The sequence below is a fragment of the Zingiber officinale genome, chromosome 7A (genome assembly GCF_018446385.1).
Source record: "Zingiber officinale cultivar Zhangliang chromosome 7A, Zo_v1.1, whole genome shotgun sequence".
NCBI lineage: Eukaryota > Viridiplantae > Streptophyta > Magnoliopsida > Zingiberales > Zingiberaceae > Zingiber > Zingiber officinale.
This window is the reverse complement of record NC_055998.1, coordinates 11,998,498-12,020,702: the sequence shown is the minus strand read 5'-3', so window position 1 is coordinate 12,020,702 and position 22,205 is coordinate 11,998,498. Positions and strand designations below refer to the sequence as shown.

Below are 22,205 nucleotides of genomic sequence, written 5' to 3'. Positions count from 1 at the left end.
TTTGGTCAAGTTTGACCTGGTTGACCCGAGGTGAGTCGACCTGATTTGGGAAAATCCTGGTGAGTGAAGCCAGGTGAAAATCCTAGTGAGTGAAGCTAGGTGAAAGTGGAAGTCCTGGTGAGTGAAGCTAGGCAGTTTGGAAGTTCTGGTGAGTGAAGCCAGGCAAGGGAAATCCAGATGGGTCAATGTTGACCAGACATCTGGTGAAAAGTCCAAGCAGGGAGCTTGGCACGGGAAAAGTCCAAGTATGGAGACTTGGCACGGAGAAGACCAAGTTGGAGACTTGGCACGGGAAGTCGGAGAGAGCTCGGTAGCTCGGTAGCTCGGGAGCTCAGGAGCTCGGTAGCTCGGTAGCTCGGGAGCTCGGTAGCTCGATAGCTCGGTAGCTCGGGAGCTCGGTAGCTCGGTAGCTCGGTTGCTCGGTCTCCGGACGAAGTCGGAGAGAGCTCGGTAGCTCGGTCTCAGGACCAGGTAGGATTTAGGGCTGGGAGCTCTAAACCTGGATCAGTCTGGAGACCGATCAGGAGAAAATGCCGCAGAAGCAAAAGGGTGGTGGATCGGTCTATGGACCGATCCACATCCAATCTGATCGGTCGCCACGACCGATCAGACCATCCTCAGACCGATCAGGCTGTTGTCTGATCGGTCCAAGGATCTGCGATCGGTCTGCTGACCGATCCACAGTTAAGATCATTGTGCATGCTCTTTCTCTGATATTTTCTGATCCGCACTTCTTTTTGCCCATATCTATTTAACCTTCTGCTGTGAGTCTTTTGGAGATACAGGTTGCAGGTACCATACCAGTGCTTAGTTTCAAATTAAGCCTCATCAAAGGAATGAGACAAAGGATCTTTCCACTGCTTTCTCTGCGTCAAATACATTTGAAGCAGCAACGGCTACAGGTTGCGATTGGCTGTGTTTCTGAAAGTGATCAGGCGGCGATTGGCTTAACTCCTGGTGATTGGTTCGAGCTCAGAGGCACCAGTGAAGACCGTGGTTCTATTGGTGTGAGCTCAGAGAATCAGAAGAGGAAGAGAAGCGATTGGCGAAGCCGTAGCTTGCAGCAGGGATTCGGTGCAGATTGGCAGCGATCCGGTGCAGGCTGATCGAATGCAGAGACATAAGAAGCAGTGTATGCTGGAAAGAAAAAAGAACAAGAAAAAAACAAGAAGCAAGAAAAAAAGGTGTGTGTGTTTTGGTTGAGAGCTTGCTGTGCTCTTGGACTCTGTCTTCATCATCTTCGTGGTTGTGAGCTTACTTCGATTTCCTTTGAGCCACTGTGATCTGTAAGTCTTGTGTGCTTCATTTTAAATCTGTTCAAGACTTTGTGGAGAGGTTTCTCCACCGAGAAGGAGAGCTTCATTAGCCGGAGTCATCCGGGGTGTGATCTACCGAAGATCAAGGGCTCGTCCACCTTACGGACACGCCGAGGAGTAGGGGCAAGTTATCCCCGAACCTCGTATATCCGTGTGTTAGTGTGCTTGTTTCCTTCTTGTTTTAGTTTCCTAATTCCGCTGTGCTAACAAGTTTCTTTGTAGAAATTTGTGTTTAAGTTTTTAAGAGGCTATTCACCCCCCCTCTAGCCATCTAATATCCTAACAAGTGGTATCAGAGCTTGGCGCTCTTCATCCGGACTAACACCCTAAAGAGCAAGAAGATGGCTATGAAGGAAGGCTTTAGCACCAATCGTCCACCCTACTTCGACGGAGCGGATTTCCAATATTGGAAGAGCCGCATGGAGTATTACCTCAAGACCGACATCTCCATGTGGTTCTCGGTCAAGGAAGGGTTCACACCTCCAAAGGACGAAGAAGGTAAGGAACTAGACTCGTCAAGGTGGTCCGCCGAGCAAACCCGCAAAGGACAAGCCGATGCCAAGGCAGTGGTAACCCTACAATGTGGGTTAGCCAAAGATCAACTCGTCAAGGTAGGTCCAGTTACGAGCGCAAAAGAGTTGTGGAACAAGCTCATCGAGCTCCAAGAAGGAACCCGAGACTCTCGGATCGCCAAGAGAGACTTGTTCCTAAACCAACTACAAAACCTCACCATGAAGGAGAACGAAACGGTAAGTGAACTACATGGAAGGTTCAAAGAGATCCTCAATGGTCTTCATTCCGTGGATGAACGTGTAGAGAATCGCGATCTCGTAAGGCATGCACTCAAAGCTTTTCCAAGGAATGCCTTGTGGTCATCAATGGTAGATGCCTACAAGGTTTCCAAGGACCTTTCAGTTGTTAAGTTAGATGAATTTTTCTGTGAAATGGAACTTCATGAACTTGCTAACAAAGGTCAAAAAGAGAAAGGTATTGCCTTAGTTGCAGGAGAAAAGAGCAAGGATGGAAGAAGAAAGAAAGAAAAGAAGGAGCAAGAGATCCCTACATCCTCATCCTCCTCCGAGTCCGATGATGAAGGTGGATCATCATCAAGCGAGATGGCCAACTTTGTAAGGAGGATCATGAGAAGAAGCCGGAGATACAAAGGGAAAGGTAAATCTCTTGATCAAAATATTGATAAGACTAACGTTACTTGTTATGAGTGTAGCAAGAAAGGACACTATCGGATCGAGTGTCCAAAACTCAAGAAGAAGGAGGAAAGGGCCAAGAAGAAGAAAGCTCTCAAAGCTACTTGGGATGAATCCTCCTCAAGCTCATCGGAGGAAGAGAAGAAGGAGAAAAGCACACGTCAACTAGCGCTCATGGCAAGGGAGGAACCGGATTCCGGAAGTGATGGTGACACAAGTGACACATCAACCGCGGCTTCATCATCTTCGGATGATGAAGAGGTAACTTTGCCTCATTTAGAAAAGTGTTATAGAACTATTACTCATTTGTCTACCTTGCTTAAAAAATCAAAAACAGAAAATAAATCATTAAAAGAAGAAGTAGAAAACTTGAGGGTCCTCAGGGAAGATGAGGTTGATGATCTACATCTAGAGGTCCTTGAGGATGAAAACAAAGCTTTAAAGAGTGAAGTTGAGAAACTCAAGAAAATGCTTGAGAAATTCTCAACTAGCTCTAAGACCTTAGACATGATTCTAAACGCCTAAAGGGCGGTCTACAACAAAGCCGAGTTAGGATATCAACCCAAAGAGTCTAGTTTCATTTCACTAGTGTCTAGAACCCAATTTCATAGATCACATGCTTCTAGGGTTCATGAAAATAGAAAGGGTGTAACCAAGGCATGGGTTCCTAGGTCTTACATTGTAGATGCATTAGGTCCCAAGATTTGGGTACCTAAAACATCTATCTTTCGTGTCTTGTAGGCATTGGTAAAGGGGGAGCGTCTATCAACTTGGTTTGTTGATAGTGGATGCTCCAAGCACATGACCGGGGACAAGTCACTATTTTCTACCATTCAAAACAAAAATAGAGGTAATGTGTCATTTGGTAACAATGGTAGTCTTAAGGTTATAGGAGTTGGAGACATTCATATATCCGAATGCCTCCAAATCAAGAATGTCCTTCTAGTCAAGGGGATGACTTTTAATCTCCTAAGTGTTAGTCAATTGTGTGATACGAGTTACACAATTGAATTTCATTCGAGTCAATGTCTAGTCAAAAATATTGACACACTTGACACGGTACTAGTAGGCACAAGGGTAGATAACATTTATCAAGTTTCTTTTAAAAGTGCTACTAATGCTCTTGCTAAGTGTTTCATGTCAAAAGAAGAAGAATCGTGGCTTTGGCATAGGAGGTTGGCTCATGTGAACATGAAGAATATCCGGAAGCTGGTCAACAAAGGTTTAGTGCGAGGCTTACCAAGCATCAAGTACCAAAAGACCAAATTGTGTGATGCATGTCAGAAGGGTAAGCAAACTAAAGCGCCTCATAAAGGTAAAAACACTGTAAGTACAACTACTGCCCTAGACTTATTACATATGGATTTGTTTGATTGCAGTAGTGTTATTTCATTAAATGGAAGTAGATACTGTTTAGTGATTATTGATGACTTTACTAGGTTTACATGGACCTTCTTTTTGAAAACTAAGGATCAAACCATAGATATTTTTATTTCCTTTTGTAGAAGAACTGAAAATGAAAAATCAACAACAATTAAAACCATTAGAAGTGATCATGGTGGTGAATTTCAAAATCATAGGTTTTTAGAATTCTGTCAAGAAAAGGGATATAGGCATGAGTTCTCTACTCCAAGGACCCCACAGCAAAATGGGGTTGTGGAGAGAAAGAACCGAGTCTTACAAGAGGCTGCACGAAGTATGCTCAATGAGTACTCACTACCGAGTTACTTATGGGCTGAAGCTGTAAATATAGCTTGCTATGTGCAAAACCGAATCCTGATACATAGGTTTTTAGGAAAGACTTCCCATGAACTTTGGTTTGGAAAACCCCCTACAATCAAACATCTTAGGGTGTTTGGTTGTAAGGTGTTTATTTTGAACACCAAGGACCATCTTGGAAAATTTTCGGCCAAGGCTGATGAAGGGATACTGGTTGGGTACTCGCTCACCAGCAAAGTCTATCGAGTCTACAACAATAGGACTAAATTGATTGAAGAGTCCTCTGATGTAGCTTTTGAAGAAATCCCTAACTTAAATGATCAATCAAGGGATGTAGGAGAAATTCAATTTGAACTTAAAAGGCTAAGTTTGAATAATCGAAACATAGAAAGAGTCGAAGTTGACTCTGATGTTGATGAGCAAAGGCAACAAAGAACTCAATCTGATCCTTTGCCTGATATTGAGTCCTTGCCTGTGTCTAGTGAGACCATTCATGAGGCACCACCAACACCAAGATAATCTAGGATAGCCACTAGTCATCCCCAAGACCAAATTGTGGGAGACATCCAACAAGGGGTTAGGACTAGGTCATTCTTTAGAAATGAGACTAATGAAGTCGCATTGATTTCAGAGATTGAACCAAAATTAGTTGATGAGGCATTGTGCGATCCTGATTGGATCATAGCTATGCAAGATGAGTTAGGTCAATTTGAAAGGAGCCAAGTGTGGGACTTAGTTCCTAGACCTAAGAAGACCACCATTATTGGAACTAAATGGGTCTACAAAAATAAGTTAAATCAAAAGGGAGAAGTTGTAAGAAACAAGGCAAGACTTGTAGCCAAGGGCTATAGTCAAGTCGAAGGTCTCGATTATGATGAGACTTATGCTCCCGTAGCCCGATTAGAGTCCATTCGTTTGATGCTAGCTTTTGCTGCACATAGAGGTTTCAAGCTCTATCAAATGGATGCTAAATCTGCCTTCTTAAATGGTTTTATTAAAGAAGAAGTCTATGTTGAACAACCACCGGGGTTTGTGAATGCCGAAGCTCCAAACCACGTGTTCAAACTCAAGAAAGCACTTTATGGGCTTAAACAAGCACCACGAGCTTGGTACGAAAGGTTGTCAACATATTTGCTAGAAAAGGGTTTTGTAAGAGGTCAAATAGACCCAACACTATTTCTGCGTAGAGATAGTGAAAATATTTTTGTAGCCCAAGTGTATGTCGATGACATAATTTGTGGCTCAAATAACAAGGGCTATTTAAATGAATTTATTTCTCACATGGAAAGTGAGTTTGAGATGAGTCTAGTAGGAGAATTGACTTTCTTCCTTGGAGTGGAAATCAAGCAAACTCGAGATGGAATTTATGTCCATCAAACGAAATACACTCAAGAGATGCTCAAAAAATTCAACATGAGTGACTCTAAGGAAGTGTCCACTCCAATGGCGACAAACACTCATCTTGACAATGATGAGAGTGGGAAACCAGTTGATCTAACGCAATATAGAAGCATGATCGGTAGTCTTCTATATCTCACAGCTAGTCGACCGGACATACTTTTTGCTGTGGGCATGTGCGCTAGATATCAAATTTGTGCCAAGGAATCTCATTTAACTGCAGTTAAGAGAATTCTAAGATATCTCAAGGGCACAATTAAAGTAGGACTGTGGTACCCTCGTACGGAGTCTTTTGATTTGATAGGCTATACCGATTCCGATTATGCTGGATGCAAATTGGATCGGAAAAGCACTAGTGGGGGTTGCCAATTTTTAGGTTCATCGTTGATTAGTTGGTCAAGTCGGAAGCAACATTGTGTTGCTCTCTCCACGACCGAGGCTGAATACATTGCCATGGGAGAGAGTGTATCACAATTGTTGTGGATGATTCACACTCTAGAAGATTATGGACTTTCATATAAAGGAGTGCAAGTGTTGTGTGACAACATTAGCACAATAAACCTAACGAAAAATCCAGTCCATCATTCTAGGACCAAACACATTGAAGTGCATCATCACTTCATTAGAGATCACGTAGCTAGGGGAGACATTGCACTCACATATGTTGAGTCAAAGTCAAACTTAGCCGATATTTTCACCAAACCCCTTCCGGAAAATGAATTTAGTCATTTAAGGAGGGAATTGGGAATGTGTATGGCTCAATAAGTCATTTTGACCATATCATGATCAATAAGGACCATTAAAATGACAAGAGAAATTGGAAAATTAATTTGGCCAACTTGGGGACATCTCACACAAACTATAAGGTTTAACAAAATATTTTTGTTTGCTAGAAATGGGGTGAGATGCTAGGATCAACCAAATTATTCAAAATGTATCATGCATCCCTTGAATAATTAGGTTGAAGAGACATAAATTGAGTATGGGGAAGGCCATTACATAATTCATGTGTATTTGGCTCCTAGATCTCACTCATATATTCCAACCAAGGAATCTTGGTTGGACCTGTGTCTAGAAATCATCTAACCTTATTGATGTGTTGATTGATACCCTTGATCGATACCTTTCGTGATTTTGTTTGAAACTAGGATAAGTCATTGAAATTATGATAGAAATTTGGATATATTTTGACAAACTTGAAACTGAATCTTTAGGACTATAGACAATTTAAGACCATAGGACCTCATCGCTGGGAATTAGTTATGCATATAGACTCTTCAGGGTCTAGTTACTGAACTTGGAAGGTTTACTGGAGAAACTTCTACGAATTATCTACGAATTTCAGTTACTAAATTTCAGTATCAGACACTGATCGGTCTGTCGACCGATCCAGTGAGGTCTGATCGGTCTGGTGACCGATCAGAGCGTGCCAAAATCCTGATTTTCGACTGTGTTGTCTGAAATTTCAGCTGAAAGTTAAAACACAGTTTGTGTTTTGGATTTCTAAAGGTTTGAAACTCTCCAAGACATTGTTGGTGCAATGGTCAAGGGGGGAGTTGACTTTTAGGGGGAGTTTTTACTAGTCATGATTAGTGATATAGAATTATCACTAAGTTGATTGTTGACGTTAGTATCAAGGGGGAGATTAAGGGTTTCAGTGAAAGGTATGGGACTTTCATTAGGAAGAAACTCTTGACCTTGAATCACTCTTTTTGATGTGTGTCAAAAAGGGGGAGAATGGGAGAATGTTGGGAGAATGTTCAAGGAAGAACATTGGAAAACCTAAGTTAGGTTAACCTAACTTGATTATGGTTTTTGTCAAACATCAAAAAGAGGGAGATTGTTGGTGCAACGTTAGGTCAAGGTTGACCTGGTTGACTTGACTCGAGTTGACCTGACTCGAGTTGTATTTTGATGTTTGACGAGAATAGAAAAGTTCTATTCTGATGTTTGACGAGAATAGAAAAGTTCTATTATGATGTTTGAAGAAAATAGAAAAGTTGTATTCTGATGTTTGACAGAATACAAACTTGGGAGATTGCGGGTGCAAGCTTTGGTCAAGTTTGACCTGGTTGACCCGAGGTGAGTCGACCTGATTTGAAAAAATCCTGGTGAGTGAAGCCAGGTGAAAATCCTAGTGAGTGAAGCTAGGTGAAAGTGGAAGTCCTGGTGAGTGAAGCTAGGCAGTTTGGAAGTCCTGGTGAGTGAAGCCAGGCAAGGGAAATCCAGATGGGTCAAGGTTGACCAGACATCTGGTGAAAAGTCCAAGCAGGGAGCTTGGCACGGGAAAAGTCCAAGTATGGAGACTTGGCACGGAGAAGACCAAGTTGGAGACTTGGCACGGGAAGTCGGAGAGAGCTCGGTAGCTCGGTAGCTCGGTAGCTCGGGAGCTCGGTAACTCGGTAGCTCGGTAGCTCGGTAGCTTCGGAGCTCGGTAGCTCGGTAGCTCGGTAGCTCGGGAGCTCGGTAGCTCGGTAGCTCGGTAGCTCGATCTCCGGACGAAGTCGGAGAGAGCTCGGTAGCTCGGTAGCTCGGTAGCTTGGGAGCTCGGTAGCTCGGTAGCTCGGTAGCTCGGTCTCAGGACCAGGTAGGATTTAGGGCTGGGAGCTCTAAACCTGGATCAGTCTGGAGACCGATCAGGAGAAAATGCCGCAGAAGCAAAAGGGTGGTGGATCGGTCTATGGACCGATCCACATCCAATCTGATCGGTCGCCACGACCGATCAGACCATCCTCAGACCGATCAGGCTGTTGTCTGATCGGTCCAAGGATCTGCGATCGATCTGCTGACCGATCCACAGTTAAGATCATTGTGCATGCGCTTTCTCTGATATTTTCTGATCCGCACTTCTTTTTGTCCATATCTGTTTAACCTTCTGCTGTGAGTCTTTTGGAGATACAGGTTGCAGGTACCATACCAGTGCTTAGTTTCAAATTAGCCTCATCAAAGGAATGAGACAAAGGATCTTTCCACTGCTTTCTCTGCGTAAAATACATTTGAAGCAGCAACGGCTACAGGTTGCGATTGGCTGTGTTTCTGACAGTGATCAGGCGACGATTGGCTTAACTCCTGGTGATTGGTTCGAGCTCAGAGGCACCAGTGAAGACCATGGTTCTATTGGTGTGAGCTCAGAGAATCAGAAGAGGAAGAGAAGCGATTGGCGAAGCCGTAGCTTGCAGCAGGGATTCGGTGCAGATTGGCAGCGATCCGGTGCAGGCTGATCGAATGCAGAGACATAAGAAGCAGTGTATGCTGGAAAGAAAAAAGAACAAGAAAAAAACAAGAAGCAAGAAAAAAAGGTGTGTGTGTTTTGGTTGAGAGCTTGCTGTGCTCTTGGACTCTGTCTTCATCATCTTCGTGGTTGTGAGCTTACTTCGATTTCCTTTGAGCCACTGTGATCTGTAAGTCTTGTGTGCTTCATTTTAAATCTGTTCAAGACTTTGTGGAGAGGTTTCTCCACCGAGAAGGAGAGCTTCATTAGCCGGAGTCATCCGGGGTGTGATCTACCGAAGATCAAGGGCTCGTCCACCTTACGGACACGCCGAGGAGTAGGGGCAAGTTATCCCCGAACCTCATATATCCGTGTGTTAGTGTGCTTGTTTCCTTCTTGTTTTAGTTTCCTAATTCCGCTGTGCTAACAAGTTTCTTTGTAGAAATTTGTGTTTAAGTTTTTAAGAGGCTATTCACCCCCCCTCTAGCCATCTAAGATCCTAACAATTAAGCAGCGGAATAAAACAAAGTAAGCACACAGAGACAAGAGGATTTTTACTTCGTTCGGAGCCTTGATCGACTCCTACTCGAAGGCCCGCGATCCTTGATCGCTTCCGGTGGGCAACAACTATAAGCTCGTTAAAAGATTACAATAATGAGTACAAATAAAAGCTATCAAAAATTATACCGACAACAAGAAATGCTAATTCTGAAGCTTCAGGTCGTTGGGCACTTGTAGTAGAACTTCGGAGCGTCTTTTGGAGCAGCGTGTTGATGAAGGATCACTTAGAATTCGTTATCTTTTGAAGCTGCACCTCAACCCTCCTTTTATATGCGGTTCCGGGCGCCTGGATCCCTTCCGGGCGCCTGGAGTGTGACGTGGCCAACCAACCAGGATGCTCCACGTGGCGAAGTCGCGCAGGGGATAAAATTTGGTCCCGGGCGCCCGGATCCATCCCGGGCGCCCAGACAGCCTTTTTCCAGCAGGTTCCTCACCTGCAAACAAAGGTTAGTCCGAGCAAAGTACCCTGCAAGACAATGTTAGAATCTGATAAAACACAGTAAGTAATAATTGACAGTCTTCGGACTGTCCGAGTCTGACTTTGGATTTCTAGACGGAAGCCCTAGGTCGACCCGACGCATACTGTTCCCTCTTCGGGGAACGCGTCCTCACCTACTCCACTCAGGAGATTTACCTGTTGCCAGTCGATCCTCCAGATCGACTGGACTTTTGCTCAGCACTCGATGCTTCCGGACTTTATGCTGGACATCCGCTTCCCCGGCTAGTCCAGTCTTTCACCTGGTTCGCGACACCAGGACTTTTCACCTAGAGTTACCACCCCCTAGGACTTTTGCCTGAAGCCATCAACCTGCCAAGACTTTACTCATAGGGTTACCACCCCCTATGACCTAGGGTTACCGCCCCCTAGGGTTTTCTCTTTGCCTAACCGCAGCTAGGACTTTCCTGAAACCCTCAAGTAGACTTGTTAGACTAAAAAACATCTTAACTTTGAATTCTTTGCCGTTATCAAAACACGAGTTCGATCGTCGGATGCTTCCCGCACCAACATAGCTATTATATTCTTATTTGTCATGATCTAATATAAGTAAACACATTATTTAGTAATTCAGTGTATTTCACATTTATATAATTTATGATTGATTCAATATTAATTTGAGTTAGTTTACAAAATCAAGTGGCAACTACATTTCTACTCATTATTTGTATAATCCAATCTAACCAACATTGATCAATACTATTATACACATCCTATCAAATGAAATAATCATTAAGTGAATAAATCATGAAATGAACTCCTTATTTAAATGAACTAATCATTCTTTTAAGACGGTTAACACATAACATTCTCTTTTCTAGTATGTTAACATATAACATAACTTTTCATAAAGTAGTACTATTTGTGCATAGCAATAATTTCTACTACATAATTTTATTAAACATAATGGGTTAATACTATTTGTATATACGATAGTAACAACAACACTCTAATAAGCTAGAAGCTAACACCACTGCTACTAGAACAAACACTAGTGTAATGGTCAATACTATCCCTTTCATCCTGAACTCAATTAGGGCAATCCCAAGTAGACCAACTTTAAGATTCTCTACTGGATCCACATTCAGATCCTCTTGTGAATTCTCCTCAAATTCTTTGGAATTCTCTTGATCCACATGGTGAAATAATTCTACACACAACTGTGCATATGAGATTCGTCCTTTAGAGAGCCCCCATAAATGGTGTGCTACTTGATTGACGTGTATCAGTAGCGGTCAGACTAAAACCCAGATCCTATAATTATCCAAGATGGGAAACTCTTCCTGCTTGAGCTTCCAGAAAAGTCGATCGAGCCGTCCAATATGTTCTTTGATTTTGTAAATCGGGTCATACTCAATCTCCTCTCTCAGCTCGTTGCATCGCATGTCGTGACAGGTCATTGTGTATATCATCCTCAGCATCTAGAATTGAAAATAACAATGTCAGTACAAAGCCAACAAACCAATAACAAAACTAGTTCATTTCAATTCACACATATGTATAGAACCAATACACAAAATGACTAAGTAAAGAAGAAAAACAATTTTTTTTATTTGAGGAGCTTAGTTGACTAACACACTGTACTAGTCGATTGGGTAACTAGATCCTAAGTCCCTTGCCCTTATTAGAACTAATCTAATTGAGATGTTTAGTTGTTATTATTTAACCCAAGCTCATTTAAGTCTAAACTAGACTTATTGACCAAATCAATGTTTATTTGATCAATCCTAGCCCATTGGACAATTTGACCCAATCAAATTTGGTCTATTAGAACAAATCTAGTCCACTTGATCAAATATGGAAAGGTCTAGTCTAATTAGATTCAATGCAGTCTGATTGAATCAAAATGATCTGGCTAAACCAACCAATGGTTTGAAGCAGATCGGGGTCTAAAAAGACTAACATGATCTAGTTAAACCAACCAATGATTTAAACCAGACCTCAGTCTAGCTGGATCAAACTAGTCTGGTTAAACCAATCAATGGTTTGAACCAGACCGAGGTCTCAATGACCCAATTATTTAAGTCCATGTCCAATTAATTGAAATGTTAAAAAATAAAATTCAATTTCTAATTTAATTGAACCATGAATTAATTAAACTATTTTTAACTAATTACAACATGCATTAATTAAAAAATTACACTAACGCTACCGACGTTGCCATTAATTTCAACATACATGAGTTTCAAAAGTTTATTTTCATGCATTAATAAACCTTAGTTTAATGTATTAATAATAAACTTAATGGTTGCCAAAAAAAAAAAACCTTGTCGAAATATATACACGAAACTTAATGCTTGGTATGAAACCTAATGCTTCGATTTTTGTCTACTATCACCCACGTTGCTTTTCTCTTCTCCGTCGCCATCACCTCTAACCCCCTTTGTCTGTCGGTTATAATCAGAGGACTGACCTCCTAATTGTCCACCGGTCAAAAATGAAGACAAACTCCGTGGTTTTTATCTACTACGCTCGGGGTTTGGCGATGGTCACAGATCGTGATTGTGGCCAGCGACAAGCCTGGCGACGATGGAATCCGATAAAGCAAACTCCGTCGACGATTCCTCCGACGATGAACATGTGCATACCATTTGAACAAATCTACTAGCATAGCTTGCATAGATCATTTATAGTAACATGATTTACAAGCATAAGAGATCTTATACTTTCACGTCAACATGATCTTATAGCAAGTAGAAAGATCTATCATGCATTCAACATTTGCTCTAATACTATTATTGATTCTAAAGCATGAAATATAGAAATACGAAATCTGTAAAATTCACAGTGATCTCTTGTAGTAAATTTTGATCTTCATTTATCGTCAGAAGAACGATCATGAACAAATCGAAAAGTTCTTCAAGATTCACAAATCAAATCTCATAGAGGTATGTTCTTCTTCACCGTTGATTACTTGCTCATACCTTTTTTCTTAATTCCTTGGATGTCTTTTATATAAAGGCAAGCGATAATAATATTGCTCACACCTTGTATGTCCTGCAACTCCTACATGAGTGCACATATCTCTTAGTTGAGAATGGGCCAAGGACGCTGATACAGGAGGAGATATGTTGAGAATTACAGGTTGCGCCTAGTCAACTACGAGGCAGGAACCCAGACTGGCAATAGCAGACCCACCCAAATAACTAGAATTTTAAATTTCTAAAGTAAAATTGAAATGTACAATGTTTTTTTAAAAAAGAAATAACTTCTACAATTAATTATTTATGTTGCATTTACTTAGTGTACATTTCTAGACCATTATAAAATCCCTGCACAAATTCATATAATTTCTTGCAGAAACACACAAAATACTGGAACCGTGAGACTTTATGTGAATCTCTTTATTACATTTTTTGCTGCAAACCCATCAAACTGATGACGTGGGACTAAAAATTAATCAAATTAATCACCACTGACGTGTGGTAAATTAAGCAAGGGTGCGATGGCTGGAGAGCGGTAGTGTTTGGACGGCCTAGGGTTGTGGGAGTGGAAATTAGTAATGGTTGGGTGCCAACTAGATGCTTGGTCGTGGAGGGTATATGAAGGGTTTGGCAGAGGTGTTGTGTGATGAGCAAGGTTTGTCATTCTATAAAATATGGACAAATAAATGAATATTTTACTTTACACGGCCGACTGTAAATCATATTAAGCAGTTCAAATATGAAAGTATGAAATAATTTAAATCCTACGAGTGCCGCTCATACCAGAGGAATACTCGCAGTGGGCGCTGACGATCTACTCCAACATGCCTTGCAATTTTCACTCTGCAATTCTACCTGTAGAGCGACAACAAGCGAATGCCCCCATTCGTAACGCCGTTGTCATTCATTCGCCGTCACGTTGCCATCGAGCATACCGAGAATGTTCTATCCCAGCTCAACTGCCCGCGTGTGTTCTGGAACCTTCCGAGCCCCATTTCATAGCCTTTCCAAGATGGCCGCCGCGGGGATCCTCCTCCACGTGTAAGCACGCTGGCCGCTATCTCCTCCGCGCTGCGTGGGCTCATCGAATTCCAGAAGCTTCCTCCGCACTCGTGGCCAGGAACGCTCCACCGTATCCAACGGCGTTGCAGGCGCCATGTGTCATGGCTCCCTCATTCCCGTCCTACGTGGCTCTCCCGTGATGCATGAATTGATGTGGAGAATTAGGGCTCTGCAAGTTGCCCCTTGAGCTTGTCACTTTCTCTATTCTCGTCTTTGGTAGAAGTTGCGCCGAGTCGAGCTCTCTTTTGTTAGCGGAGCTTGAGGTCGACATCAGGAGATCGAGAGGTGAAAAGGAAGTCGAGAAAAGGGAGGAGAGGAGATCGATTTGGTGGCGTGAATTTGTGGGTTGGGACTTAGGCAGAGGGAGATGAATGGAGGTGAGGAGGGAGGAGGAGGAGGAGGGGGAGGCGAGGAAATGGAGGAAGACGGGAGGGAGGCGATGGTGGTGGAGGTGGCGGAGGATGAGAGGAGGGAGAAAACGGTGCTGATGTGGGGTTATCTCCCCGGGGTGTCGCCTCAGAGGTCGCCTCTGCTTCACCCGGTGCCAGTCCGAATGCCGGATTTGCAAGCCGGAGATCGCTGGAGAGACGTCAGCGGCGGTGGATGCGGTTTCGCCATGGCCATATCAGGTGTTTACACCTTTTTTTTTTTACTTGTGTTTGCCTTTCGCCACTTTCGGTGCCTTTTTCCCTCTCCTATTTACAAATGGATCGTTTGGTTATGAGTTCTTGTTCGTGGATTTCTTTTCTTTGATTTGATCATTTTTTCCCGTTGGATTCCTTCTTCAATCTAGTACAATGTTGGGTGCTGAAGTGAGCCTTTTGCAACGTTTTCTGGTCTGTCTTTTGTGTGTGTGCCTCTCTCTTTTGGTGTTGTTTAATGTTTTCTCATGAAAAAAAAGAATAGTATTTGGCGGTTGTTTTGTCTACAACCTTACAAATAGGATATTTTTTGTGTGGTTCATAGTGGATCTAATTTCTGGTGGTTGGAAGTAAGACTTTAAAATACTAAGCCTAATTGAACTGTCATTGGAGGACATTTTTTCATGCAAAATGAAAGACACCAACTAAATGGTGGTATGTGAATGGCTAAGCATGCTCATGCATTTTCATTAATGAAGTTATCAGTTCTTATGAACCTTGATCGATTCTGTTTCCTCAATTATTCATAGACATTTTGGTTCTAGGCAGATCCTATGAATACTTATAATTTTCGAGGTAATATTCCTTAAGTACGTTTTTTTTTTCAGATGCCACTTCTAGAGTTTAATGTTAACTACAATGTTTTTTATTTTCTCGCATCAGAGACTGGCAAACTTTTTACATGGGGTTCAACTGATGATATGGGGCAAAGTTATGTTACATCAGGGAAGCATGAGGTAGTTAATGATTTTTTATTTTATTTTATTTTATTTTATTTTTTTATTTTTTTTGAGTGCTTTGAACCACCGTCATATTATTTTTTTCTGAATATTTATTTGTTGTAATTTGGATCTTTTGGATTGATGAACCTCACATTTGATTTCATTAGGAAACTCCTGAAGTATTTGACCTCCCAACTGAGGTGCCCATAGTTACGGCGGCTGCAGGGTGGGCTCATTGTGTGGCAGTCACAGGTGCTATGATCACTTGGAAGTTTATGAATCATAATGCATCTTAATGTCTATAGTAGACAGAAATAGACGCTGGACCATCTTTGTAAATAATTACTGATATATACTATTGCCTTGAATAATGAATATGCATGCTTGACGCCTAATCTAACAAATGTACGAACTATTGAACTTTTTGGAAACTCAAATTTTACCTTCCTAGGCCAGCTCAAGGAGACGTTTATACTTGGGGATGGAAAGAGTGTGTGCCAACTGGCAGGATAACGAGAGACCAGCCCTCTGCAGGGACCTCAGAAAAAGAGGAAAGGCATGGTGGATTCCTGAGTGATCAAGGTGACCATTTTGACACCATGCCTATAATGATTCTGACACACAAACACAATCATCTTTTTTAATTTAACATTCTTCAAAAATGTGTTCCGGTTTATCGTAACAGTGAGCCCTAGGTCCCAGGGTTCAAGAACTACGGGATCTGGTTTTGATAGTAAGGTTGGTGATGAGAATACAAAGAGAAGAAGAATATCTTCAGTTAAAGTGGGACCAGAAAGCTCATCATCAGGTGATGAAGCTCTTTCAGCACCTCCATGTCTTGTAACTCTAAATGTGGAAGTACGCATCTCGATTGTTGCTGCTGGTGGACGTCATACGCTAGCATTATCAGGTACCCCCATTTACTTCCTTAATATTCCATCAAGTTAGCACCTTTTCTATGTAATGAATTACCTGCTTGTTTCATTGCTTTTATATTATGTCGTAGCATGCTTCAAGATTATAGGAGTAACTAATGCTAATGCATTACACCTTCAAAGTTCAGATGCCGGTCAAGTGTGGGGATGGGGTTATGGAGGGGAAGGGCAACTTGGTTTGGGTACTCGCATACGAAATGTGTCATCTCCTCATCCTGTACCTTGCTTAGAGTCAGCTTCTTTCAGTAAAGAACGATCATCCTCTGCTACAAAGGGGAAACAAGATGGGCAATCTTATAAACTCATAGGAAGTTCTGTGAAGACCATTGCTTGTGGTGGTCGACACAGTGCTGTAGTTACAGGTTTGTAGTTACCTCCTATTCCTTTTTTGTCACAATTTTTGTTGTTATCAATGCCATTTTTGTTGAATTTTCAATTGTTACCTTTAAGTTTAGTTAAACTAATATATCTATCTAAAAGAAATTAATTGATTTTTAAAATAGTTTTAAACAATATAGAAACATGCTTTTCTATTATTATACAATTTAATGTTCTATTGATAACTAGTTTTCTGGGTATGTATTGTAATGTATGGATCTTTAAGGAATCTTACTTTACCAAATAATGCTCCAGTACTTACCTCTAGTATGCTCTACTTCATCATAGTTTTAACTATTTACGTTTCATAACAAATTTGTATTATGCACTTGCAGACACAGGAGTGCTACTTACTTTTGGCTGGGGGCTTTATGGCCAGGTCAGAAGCAATTAATTTTAAAATAATTCAATCCAATTTTGATTAAATTTTTTCTGCTTGCTCGCAAATATTTCTAGGAACTTTGTAAAAGCCCCACTATATGTGATAGAGAATATTGTGAAGCTGCAGGTTTGATTGTTTAATGTGCTTATTTGTAATTGAACTATTTATTATAGCATCTTTGCAGTAAGTTGTTGTTCATATAGAAATTTCTAAATCTATTACATTCTTTTTGCTTTGTCACTTGCATATTTTCAGTTCCTGTTGTCCTGAATTATTGGATGATTGCATTGTAATCCAAGTTAAATGGAAGTGTTGTGGGAGTGTGAGGAAATAAGTACCATCTTCTAACTTTGTGTATTGTATGAGGATAGTATAATTATATTCTTGAATGGCTATCCCAGTAATCTATCTGTTATTTCACATTAGCAAAGAGAAAATGAAGAAGTAAGCATGTGTTATCTTTGCACTTAGGTTTTGTTGAAGGTATAAGGAGTGATTGGATATATCATAATACCGAAAATGAATATTGTAGATGATAAAGAAACCAGATATTGCTCTAAATTTGTTTCCACCATCCATTTCATTCGTCAGAGTATGTACATTATATAATGGGATTTTGAGGGCTAAAGTTAGAGAGGCCCTTAACAGATAGGCCAATTTTATCGGTTATGATACTTTCCTGTGGTCATTAGTAAGTATCAAAATTGGCTTTAGGTTTGGAATGCCTATCAGAAAAATTTGAAGGGATGTATGACCGCAATCCGCATCAACACTTTTTTAATTCTTTTCTTGTTCTGATGCCTATCTACTCGATCCTCAAACTCCAATCAATCTTAGCACTGGAGTTAATTATATGGTTCATTTTTATGATATAACACCAACTGTTATATACTTACAGTTCACTGTGTTTGGTGCATGTGAATGCAATCATCTTGAAATACGCAATCAGATATTAGGAAGATAGCATAGGTTTTGTCTTATCTGTCAGGAACTAGAGCATTCATAGCATGTGGTTGTTCAACATATACCTGTTATTCGATTCCTTTATTTAAAAGGGAAGATTTAGCATCCAATTGAAACACTGGCAATTCAAGTTGAGCAGCTAGAGCAAAAATAAATAATGTGAAGTGTCTGGCATTTATAAGAAAAATAGTGGACTACAGAAGAATATAGAAGGGAAACTTTCATAGCATAACAAATTTTCTTGCTCAAGATTATATGCCATGAGACCTAGTTCCATTGCATGACAATTTTTCTTGCTCAAGATTATATCATGACACCTATTTATACACCATAATGGAGATTTCTAGAACACTTAATAAATGACCTAGAAAGATATTCAAGTGATCGGGATCTCCAATGTAGAGTAAACAAACATGCACCTAAAGATTATAGATTAATCTTTTTAATTCCTAATGCATCTTTTATTTCCCAATAGATACATTATAATTTCTTTGATTTGTTTTCTTATTCACGATCTCATTTTAAGTTTGAGAAGCATCTAGGGGGTGTTTGGTTGATGAGTTTGGGAATGAGGGAATGGAATGATAGTAAAAGATAGTGTTTGGATTGTGCGTTTGGGAATGACAATTTGGGAATGATTTCTAGATTTATGAGAATCAACCAAACCCATATAACTAGGTGGGTTTCATTTTTATTCTCATTCCCATTCTCATTCCATCTTACTATCAAACTCATACTCATAGTCATTCCCGTCATTTAACCAAACACCACCCTAGTCTCATCCATAGGGCATGTTCAACGAGTGGGCAAAGCTACCTTTTTTATTTTCTGATAAGCCAGTAAACCAACTAATAAATGGTTGGTTTGGAATGTGATAACTTTGTTATTTATGCATCTCGTCCTTTAATCAATCTGGATATATTTTTTTGCTGTCAATTTCTGACTTTTAATACTCTCTCACTTCTAACACTCTCTAGAATAATAACACAAATATGCGTCTTAAAAATATATTACAAAGGGAAATATACTTTACTATTGAAGATGATGCCCATTTTAACATGGGAGATTGTCTTGTTTTTATGTTTTTATCTGGACTGCTAACTGCATCTATTTCGTTTCTTCACTTGCTTGAATCTTTATTTTTTTCAGTGCGGACAAGGGAGTACAGATGATGAGCTGAGTCCAACATGCGTGTCATCTCTTTTGGGTCTCAAGATCCAACGAGTTGCTGCTGGCCTGTGGCATACAATATGCACATCTATTGATGGTGCTGTATACTCCTTTGGAGGAAATCAGTTTGGGCAGCTAGGAACTGGTTCCGATCAAGCCGAGGTTATAATTTTCATTGCCACGCTATCATAAATTCTTGTGCATCCTTTGTGAAATGGTGACATGTAAGTTTGTCATAAATGAAAAACATGCTATTTTAGGAAGCATAAAGACAAATATAATAAACGACAAAGCAATCAGAATGAATAGTTATTTTGTATCCATTTTCTTTTTGAGCAACTTATCCGTAGTATCTCACCTTGAAATATATTACCTCTATTTCTTTCAAGGACTGATGGAGGTTTTTTTGTAATCATTTGAATTATAACCTAATACCAAGCATGTTTACTTCATGACCTTGAACACTCCCCCGACTTTCTGCCAAAAGTTTTCCTGCATGCAACTCCATGCTTCAATCATACACATTAGTCTGTTGGTGTATCAAGATAATTTTGCAGGGATCCAACTTCCAGTGACTTGGACATTTATCCCTCAGATATATTTGTGGTTGCAGACTCTTCCCAAGCTATTGGATCATCCGTGCCTAGAAAACAAGAATGCTGAAGTAGTCTCTTGTGGAGCACGCCATAGTGCCATGATGACAGGTAAATATTCTGAATCCATCTGATCACGCGAGTTCAGATTTAGTTGTTCAAACTCGGACTCCAGAGTTGGTGTATTTTCACTAAGTAGTGATGTGTCTGGTAATCTGTTGTCCATATGCACTGTGCACTGACTTAGGACCGTCTTTTAGTGAAAAATTTTCAGTTCCAGCGCCTCGAGACATCGCTATCTGATGTCAACGTTTTACCTTTTCAAAGTGAACCTATATTTGCGTTAATCTCAACATGTTTTAGTAGAACTTTGTTTCACCCATTTCAGAAACAAAATAATTACATGTACTTGGATGATCTTTTGCTGAGTACGAACTGACAAACTATATATTTGTGTCGCAGAGGATGGGCAAGTCTTTTGCTGGGGATGGAATAAATATGGCCAGGTAATCATCTTTTATACTAAAATTCTGTTCGTGTTTTTCATTGCAACTATAAGATTTTTTCCTTTGCTCAGCTTGGTTTAGGGGATGCGATTGACAGAAACTCCCCCTCATTGGTTCCACTTGAAAATCATAGGCCAAAAAACGTTTTATGTGGTTGGTGGCATACCTTGGCCCTTGCAGAATCTCCAACATGAGGCTCATTACCAAGATGTGGATTTATCATTGGCAATTTTGTTAGAATCAGTAGGTTTTCAACTATATGCATATTTATATACCGGTCAGAATAGGCAAGTTTGTGCATGTAACCATTCTTTGTATGGTCCCGGCAGCCAGAATGTCATCATGTACATTATTAACACAGTTTAGTGCTTTAGGTCATCCTGGCACTCAAGACATGAAAATAATGTGACGGTTATAAACCGGCCTTCAAGAGTTGCATATGTACTATCAACTTTGCTTTTCTGGTTCCTTAGCAACGTGCATAAAAAATGTGTCCAAGTCTATGTATGTCTTAGGATTGAGGACCATCTGTTGGTATTATTATTATTGCTCAGAAACACTCGTGGAGTTAATCGGTGATTATGTTAATCTTAGTGTGCCCATATTTTTTTATTATATATATTTTTCACTTTTCTATTCTAATAAAATTTAAATTTATAAATTATTAATCAGAAATAAAATTTAAATTTACAGATTATCAATCACAAATTATTTTTTAAATATTTTAATATTTTTATTTTTAAATTAAAATAAAAAATATTTAATAAAAAATAAAAAAAATAATGAAAAAGTGGCTCTGTGAATTTCGTAATTAATGAAGGAGCTTCTTCCCATGTTAAAATATTTCGTAATTAATGAAGGAGCTCTAAAATATTTCGTAATTAATGAGGGAGCTCCTTCAAGCTACACCTCCCACTGTGGATGTTTTAAACTATTGAAAATTGACAATAATTTGGATTATATGAGATGAAGTATCGCTTTTAAAAACTTACTCTTGTATTTATAAGAGATATTACAAGGAGAATAATATAAAAAGGAATAAAATATTCTCTCACAAGAAGTTGTCTCTCTTGTTTGAGAATAAGAAAATGGGAGAAGAAGCTTAAAGGTTTTTTTATATAGAATATAATAAGAGATGCAATTCTTATTTTATAGGAGGTGAGATTATTATTTAGCCGTTATCAATCAGTTAAATATTAATTATATTATAGTCAAAATAATGACAAGTATATCAAGCAATTAATAGTTGATAGGGTAACCAATTAATGATTGATAAACTAGTCAAAATAACTAGGCTGATTTTACAACCAAATAATAATGGAGTGACCGGCCAAATAATGATTTGGATAATGCTCGATTTACAAATTTATTATCTTCCTTATTTTAAATACTCTCCCTCAAGTTCGGCAAATAGATATCCATGGAACCCAATTTGATGAGGATGTTCTGCATATGGTTAACTGTAATTCCCTTTATTGAAGATGCTAGCAAGCTGCTCATGACTTCGTATAAGGAGTGATTAAGGTTTTGTCTTCTATCTTTTGACGCACAAAGTGACAATCGACTTCGATGTGTTTAGTTTGCTTATGAAAGACCAGATTTAAATCATCTCGCGAATGAGAGAGAGAGAGGGAGAGTAGTGTGGGCAAAGAGTAGTGTGGGCAGCGAATAAAGAGAAAGAGAACCAGAAACTTAGATTCAAGCTGAATTTTATAGAGAAACCTCAGGTAAGGCTCAAGTGGATGCTTGATGCCTTGCAAGAGGAGAGATCACATTCTTATATAGCAAACGCCGGGTGCACATGGGGCCCCATCGGCACGTTTGATATAGCTTAGAAGTAATCTCTAAAGGACTCCCTTATCAGAGGGAATCTTTAAAGCACTCCACTATTTTACATAACGATGAAAACACTCTACTACTTTACATAAAGATGATTCCTTTCTAAGGGAATCTTTTAAAGCACTCCACTACTTTACATAAAACTAATATTATCTGGTCACGAGAAAGTAATTTTATAGAGATC

The 22,205-nt window shown here is 39.9% G+C and overlaps 1 protein-coding gene across 2 annotated transcripts; it reads left to right on the top strand.

Annotated features, from left to right (window-relative positions):
- Positions 1–14,073: 14,073 nt before the first annotated feature.
- Positions 14,074–20,633, top strand: LOC122000976 (ultraviolet-B receptor UVR8-like). Of its 2 annotated transcripts, none has more exons than XM_042555503.1 (11): positions 14,074–14,521; positions 15,197–15,270; positions 15,423–15,507; positions 15,712–15,837; positions 15,941–16,165; positions 16,319–16,552; positions 16,904–16,947; positions 19,063–19,245; positions 19,697–19,787; positions 20,139–20,182; positions 20,254–20,633. In XM_042555503.1, exons 1-11 carry the CDS (start codon positions 14,260–14,262, stop codon positions 20,374–20,376), a joined length of 1,491 nt encoding a protein of 496 aa, XP_042411437.1. In that variant the 5' UTR covers positions 14,074–14,259; the 3' UTR covers positions 20,377–20,633. The 2 variants fall into 2 exon arrangements, with proteins under 2 accessions (XP_042411437.1, XP_042411438.1); XM_042555504.1 differs by lacking the exon at positions 14,074–14,521 and adding an exon at positions 14,563–15,109.
- Positions 20,634–22,205: the final 1,572 nt, after the last annotated feature.

Bases quoted from the DNA above. Each gene is read 5' to 3' on its own strand.
- LOC122000976 (XM_042555503.1), top strand. From the start codon at position 14,260: ATGAATGGAGGTGAGGAGGGAGGAGGAGGAGGAGGGGGAGGCGAGGAA. The intron at 14,522-15,196 runs GTGTTTACACCT...TTCTCGCATCAG, and splicing joins TTTCGCCATGGCCATATCAG to AGACTGGCAAACTTTTTACA. The intron at 16,948-19,062 runs GTCAGAAGCAAT...TATTTTTTTCAG, and splicing joins GCTGGGGGCTTTATGGCCAG to TGCGGACAAGGGAGTACAGA.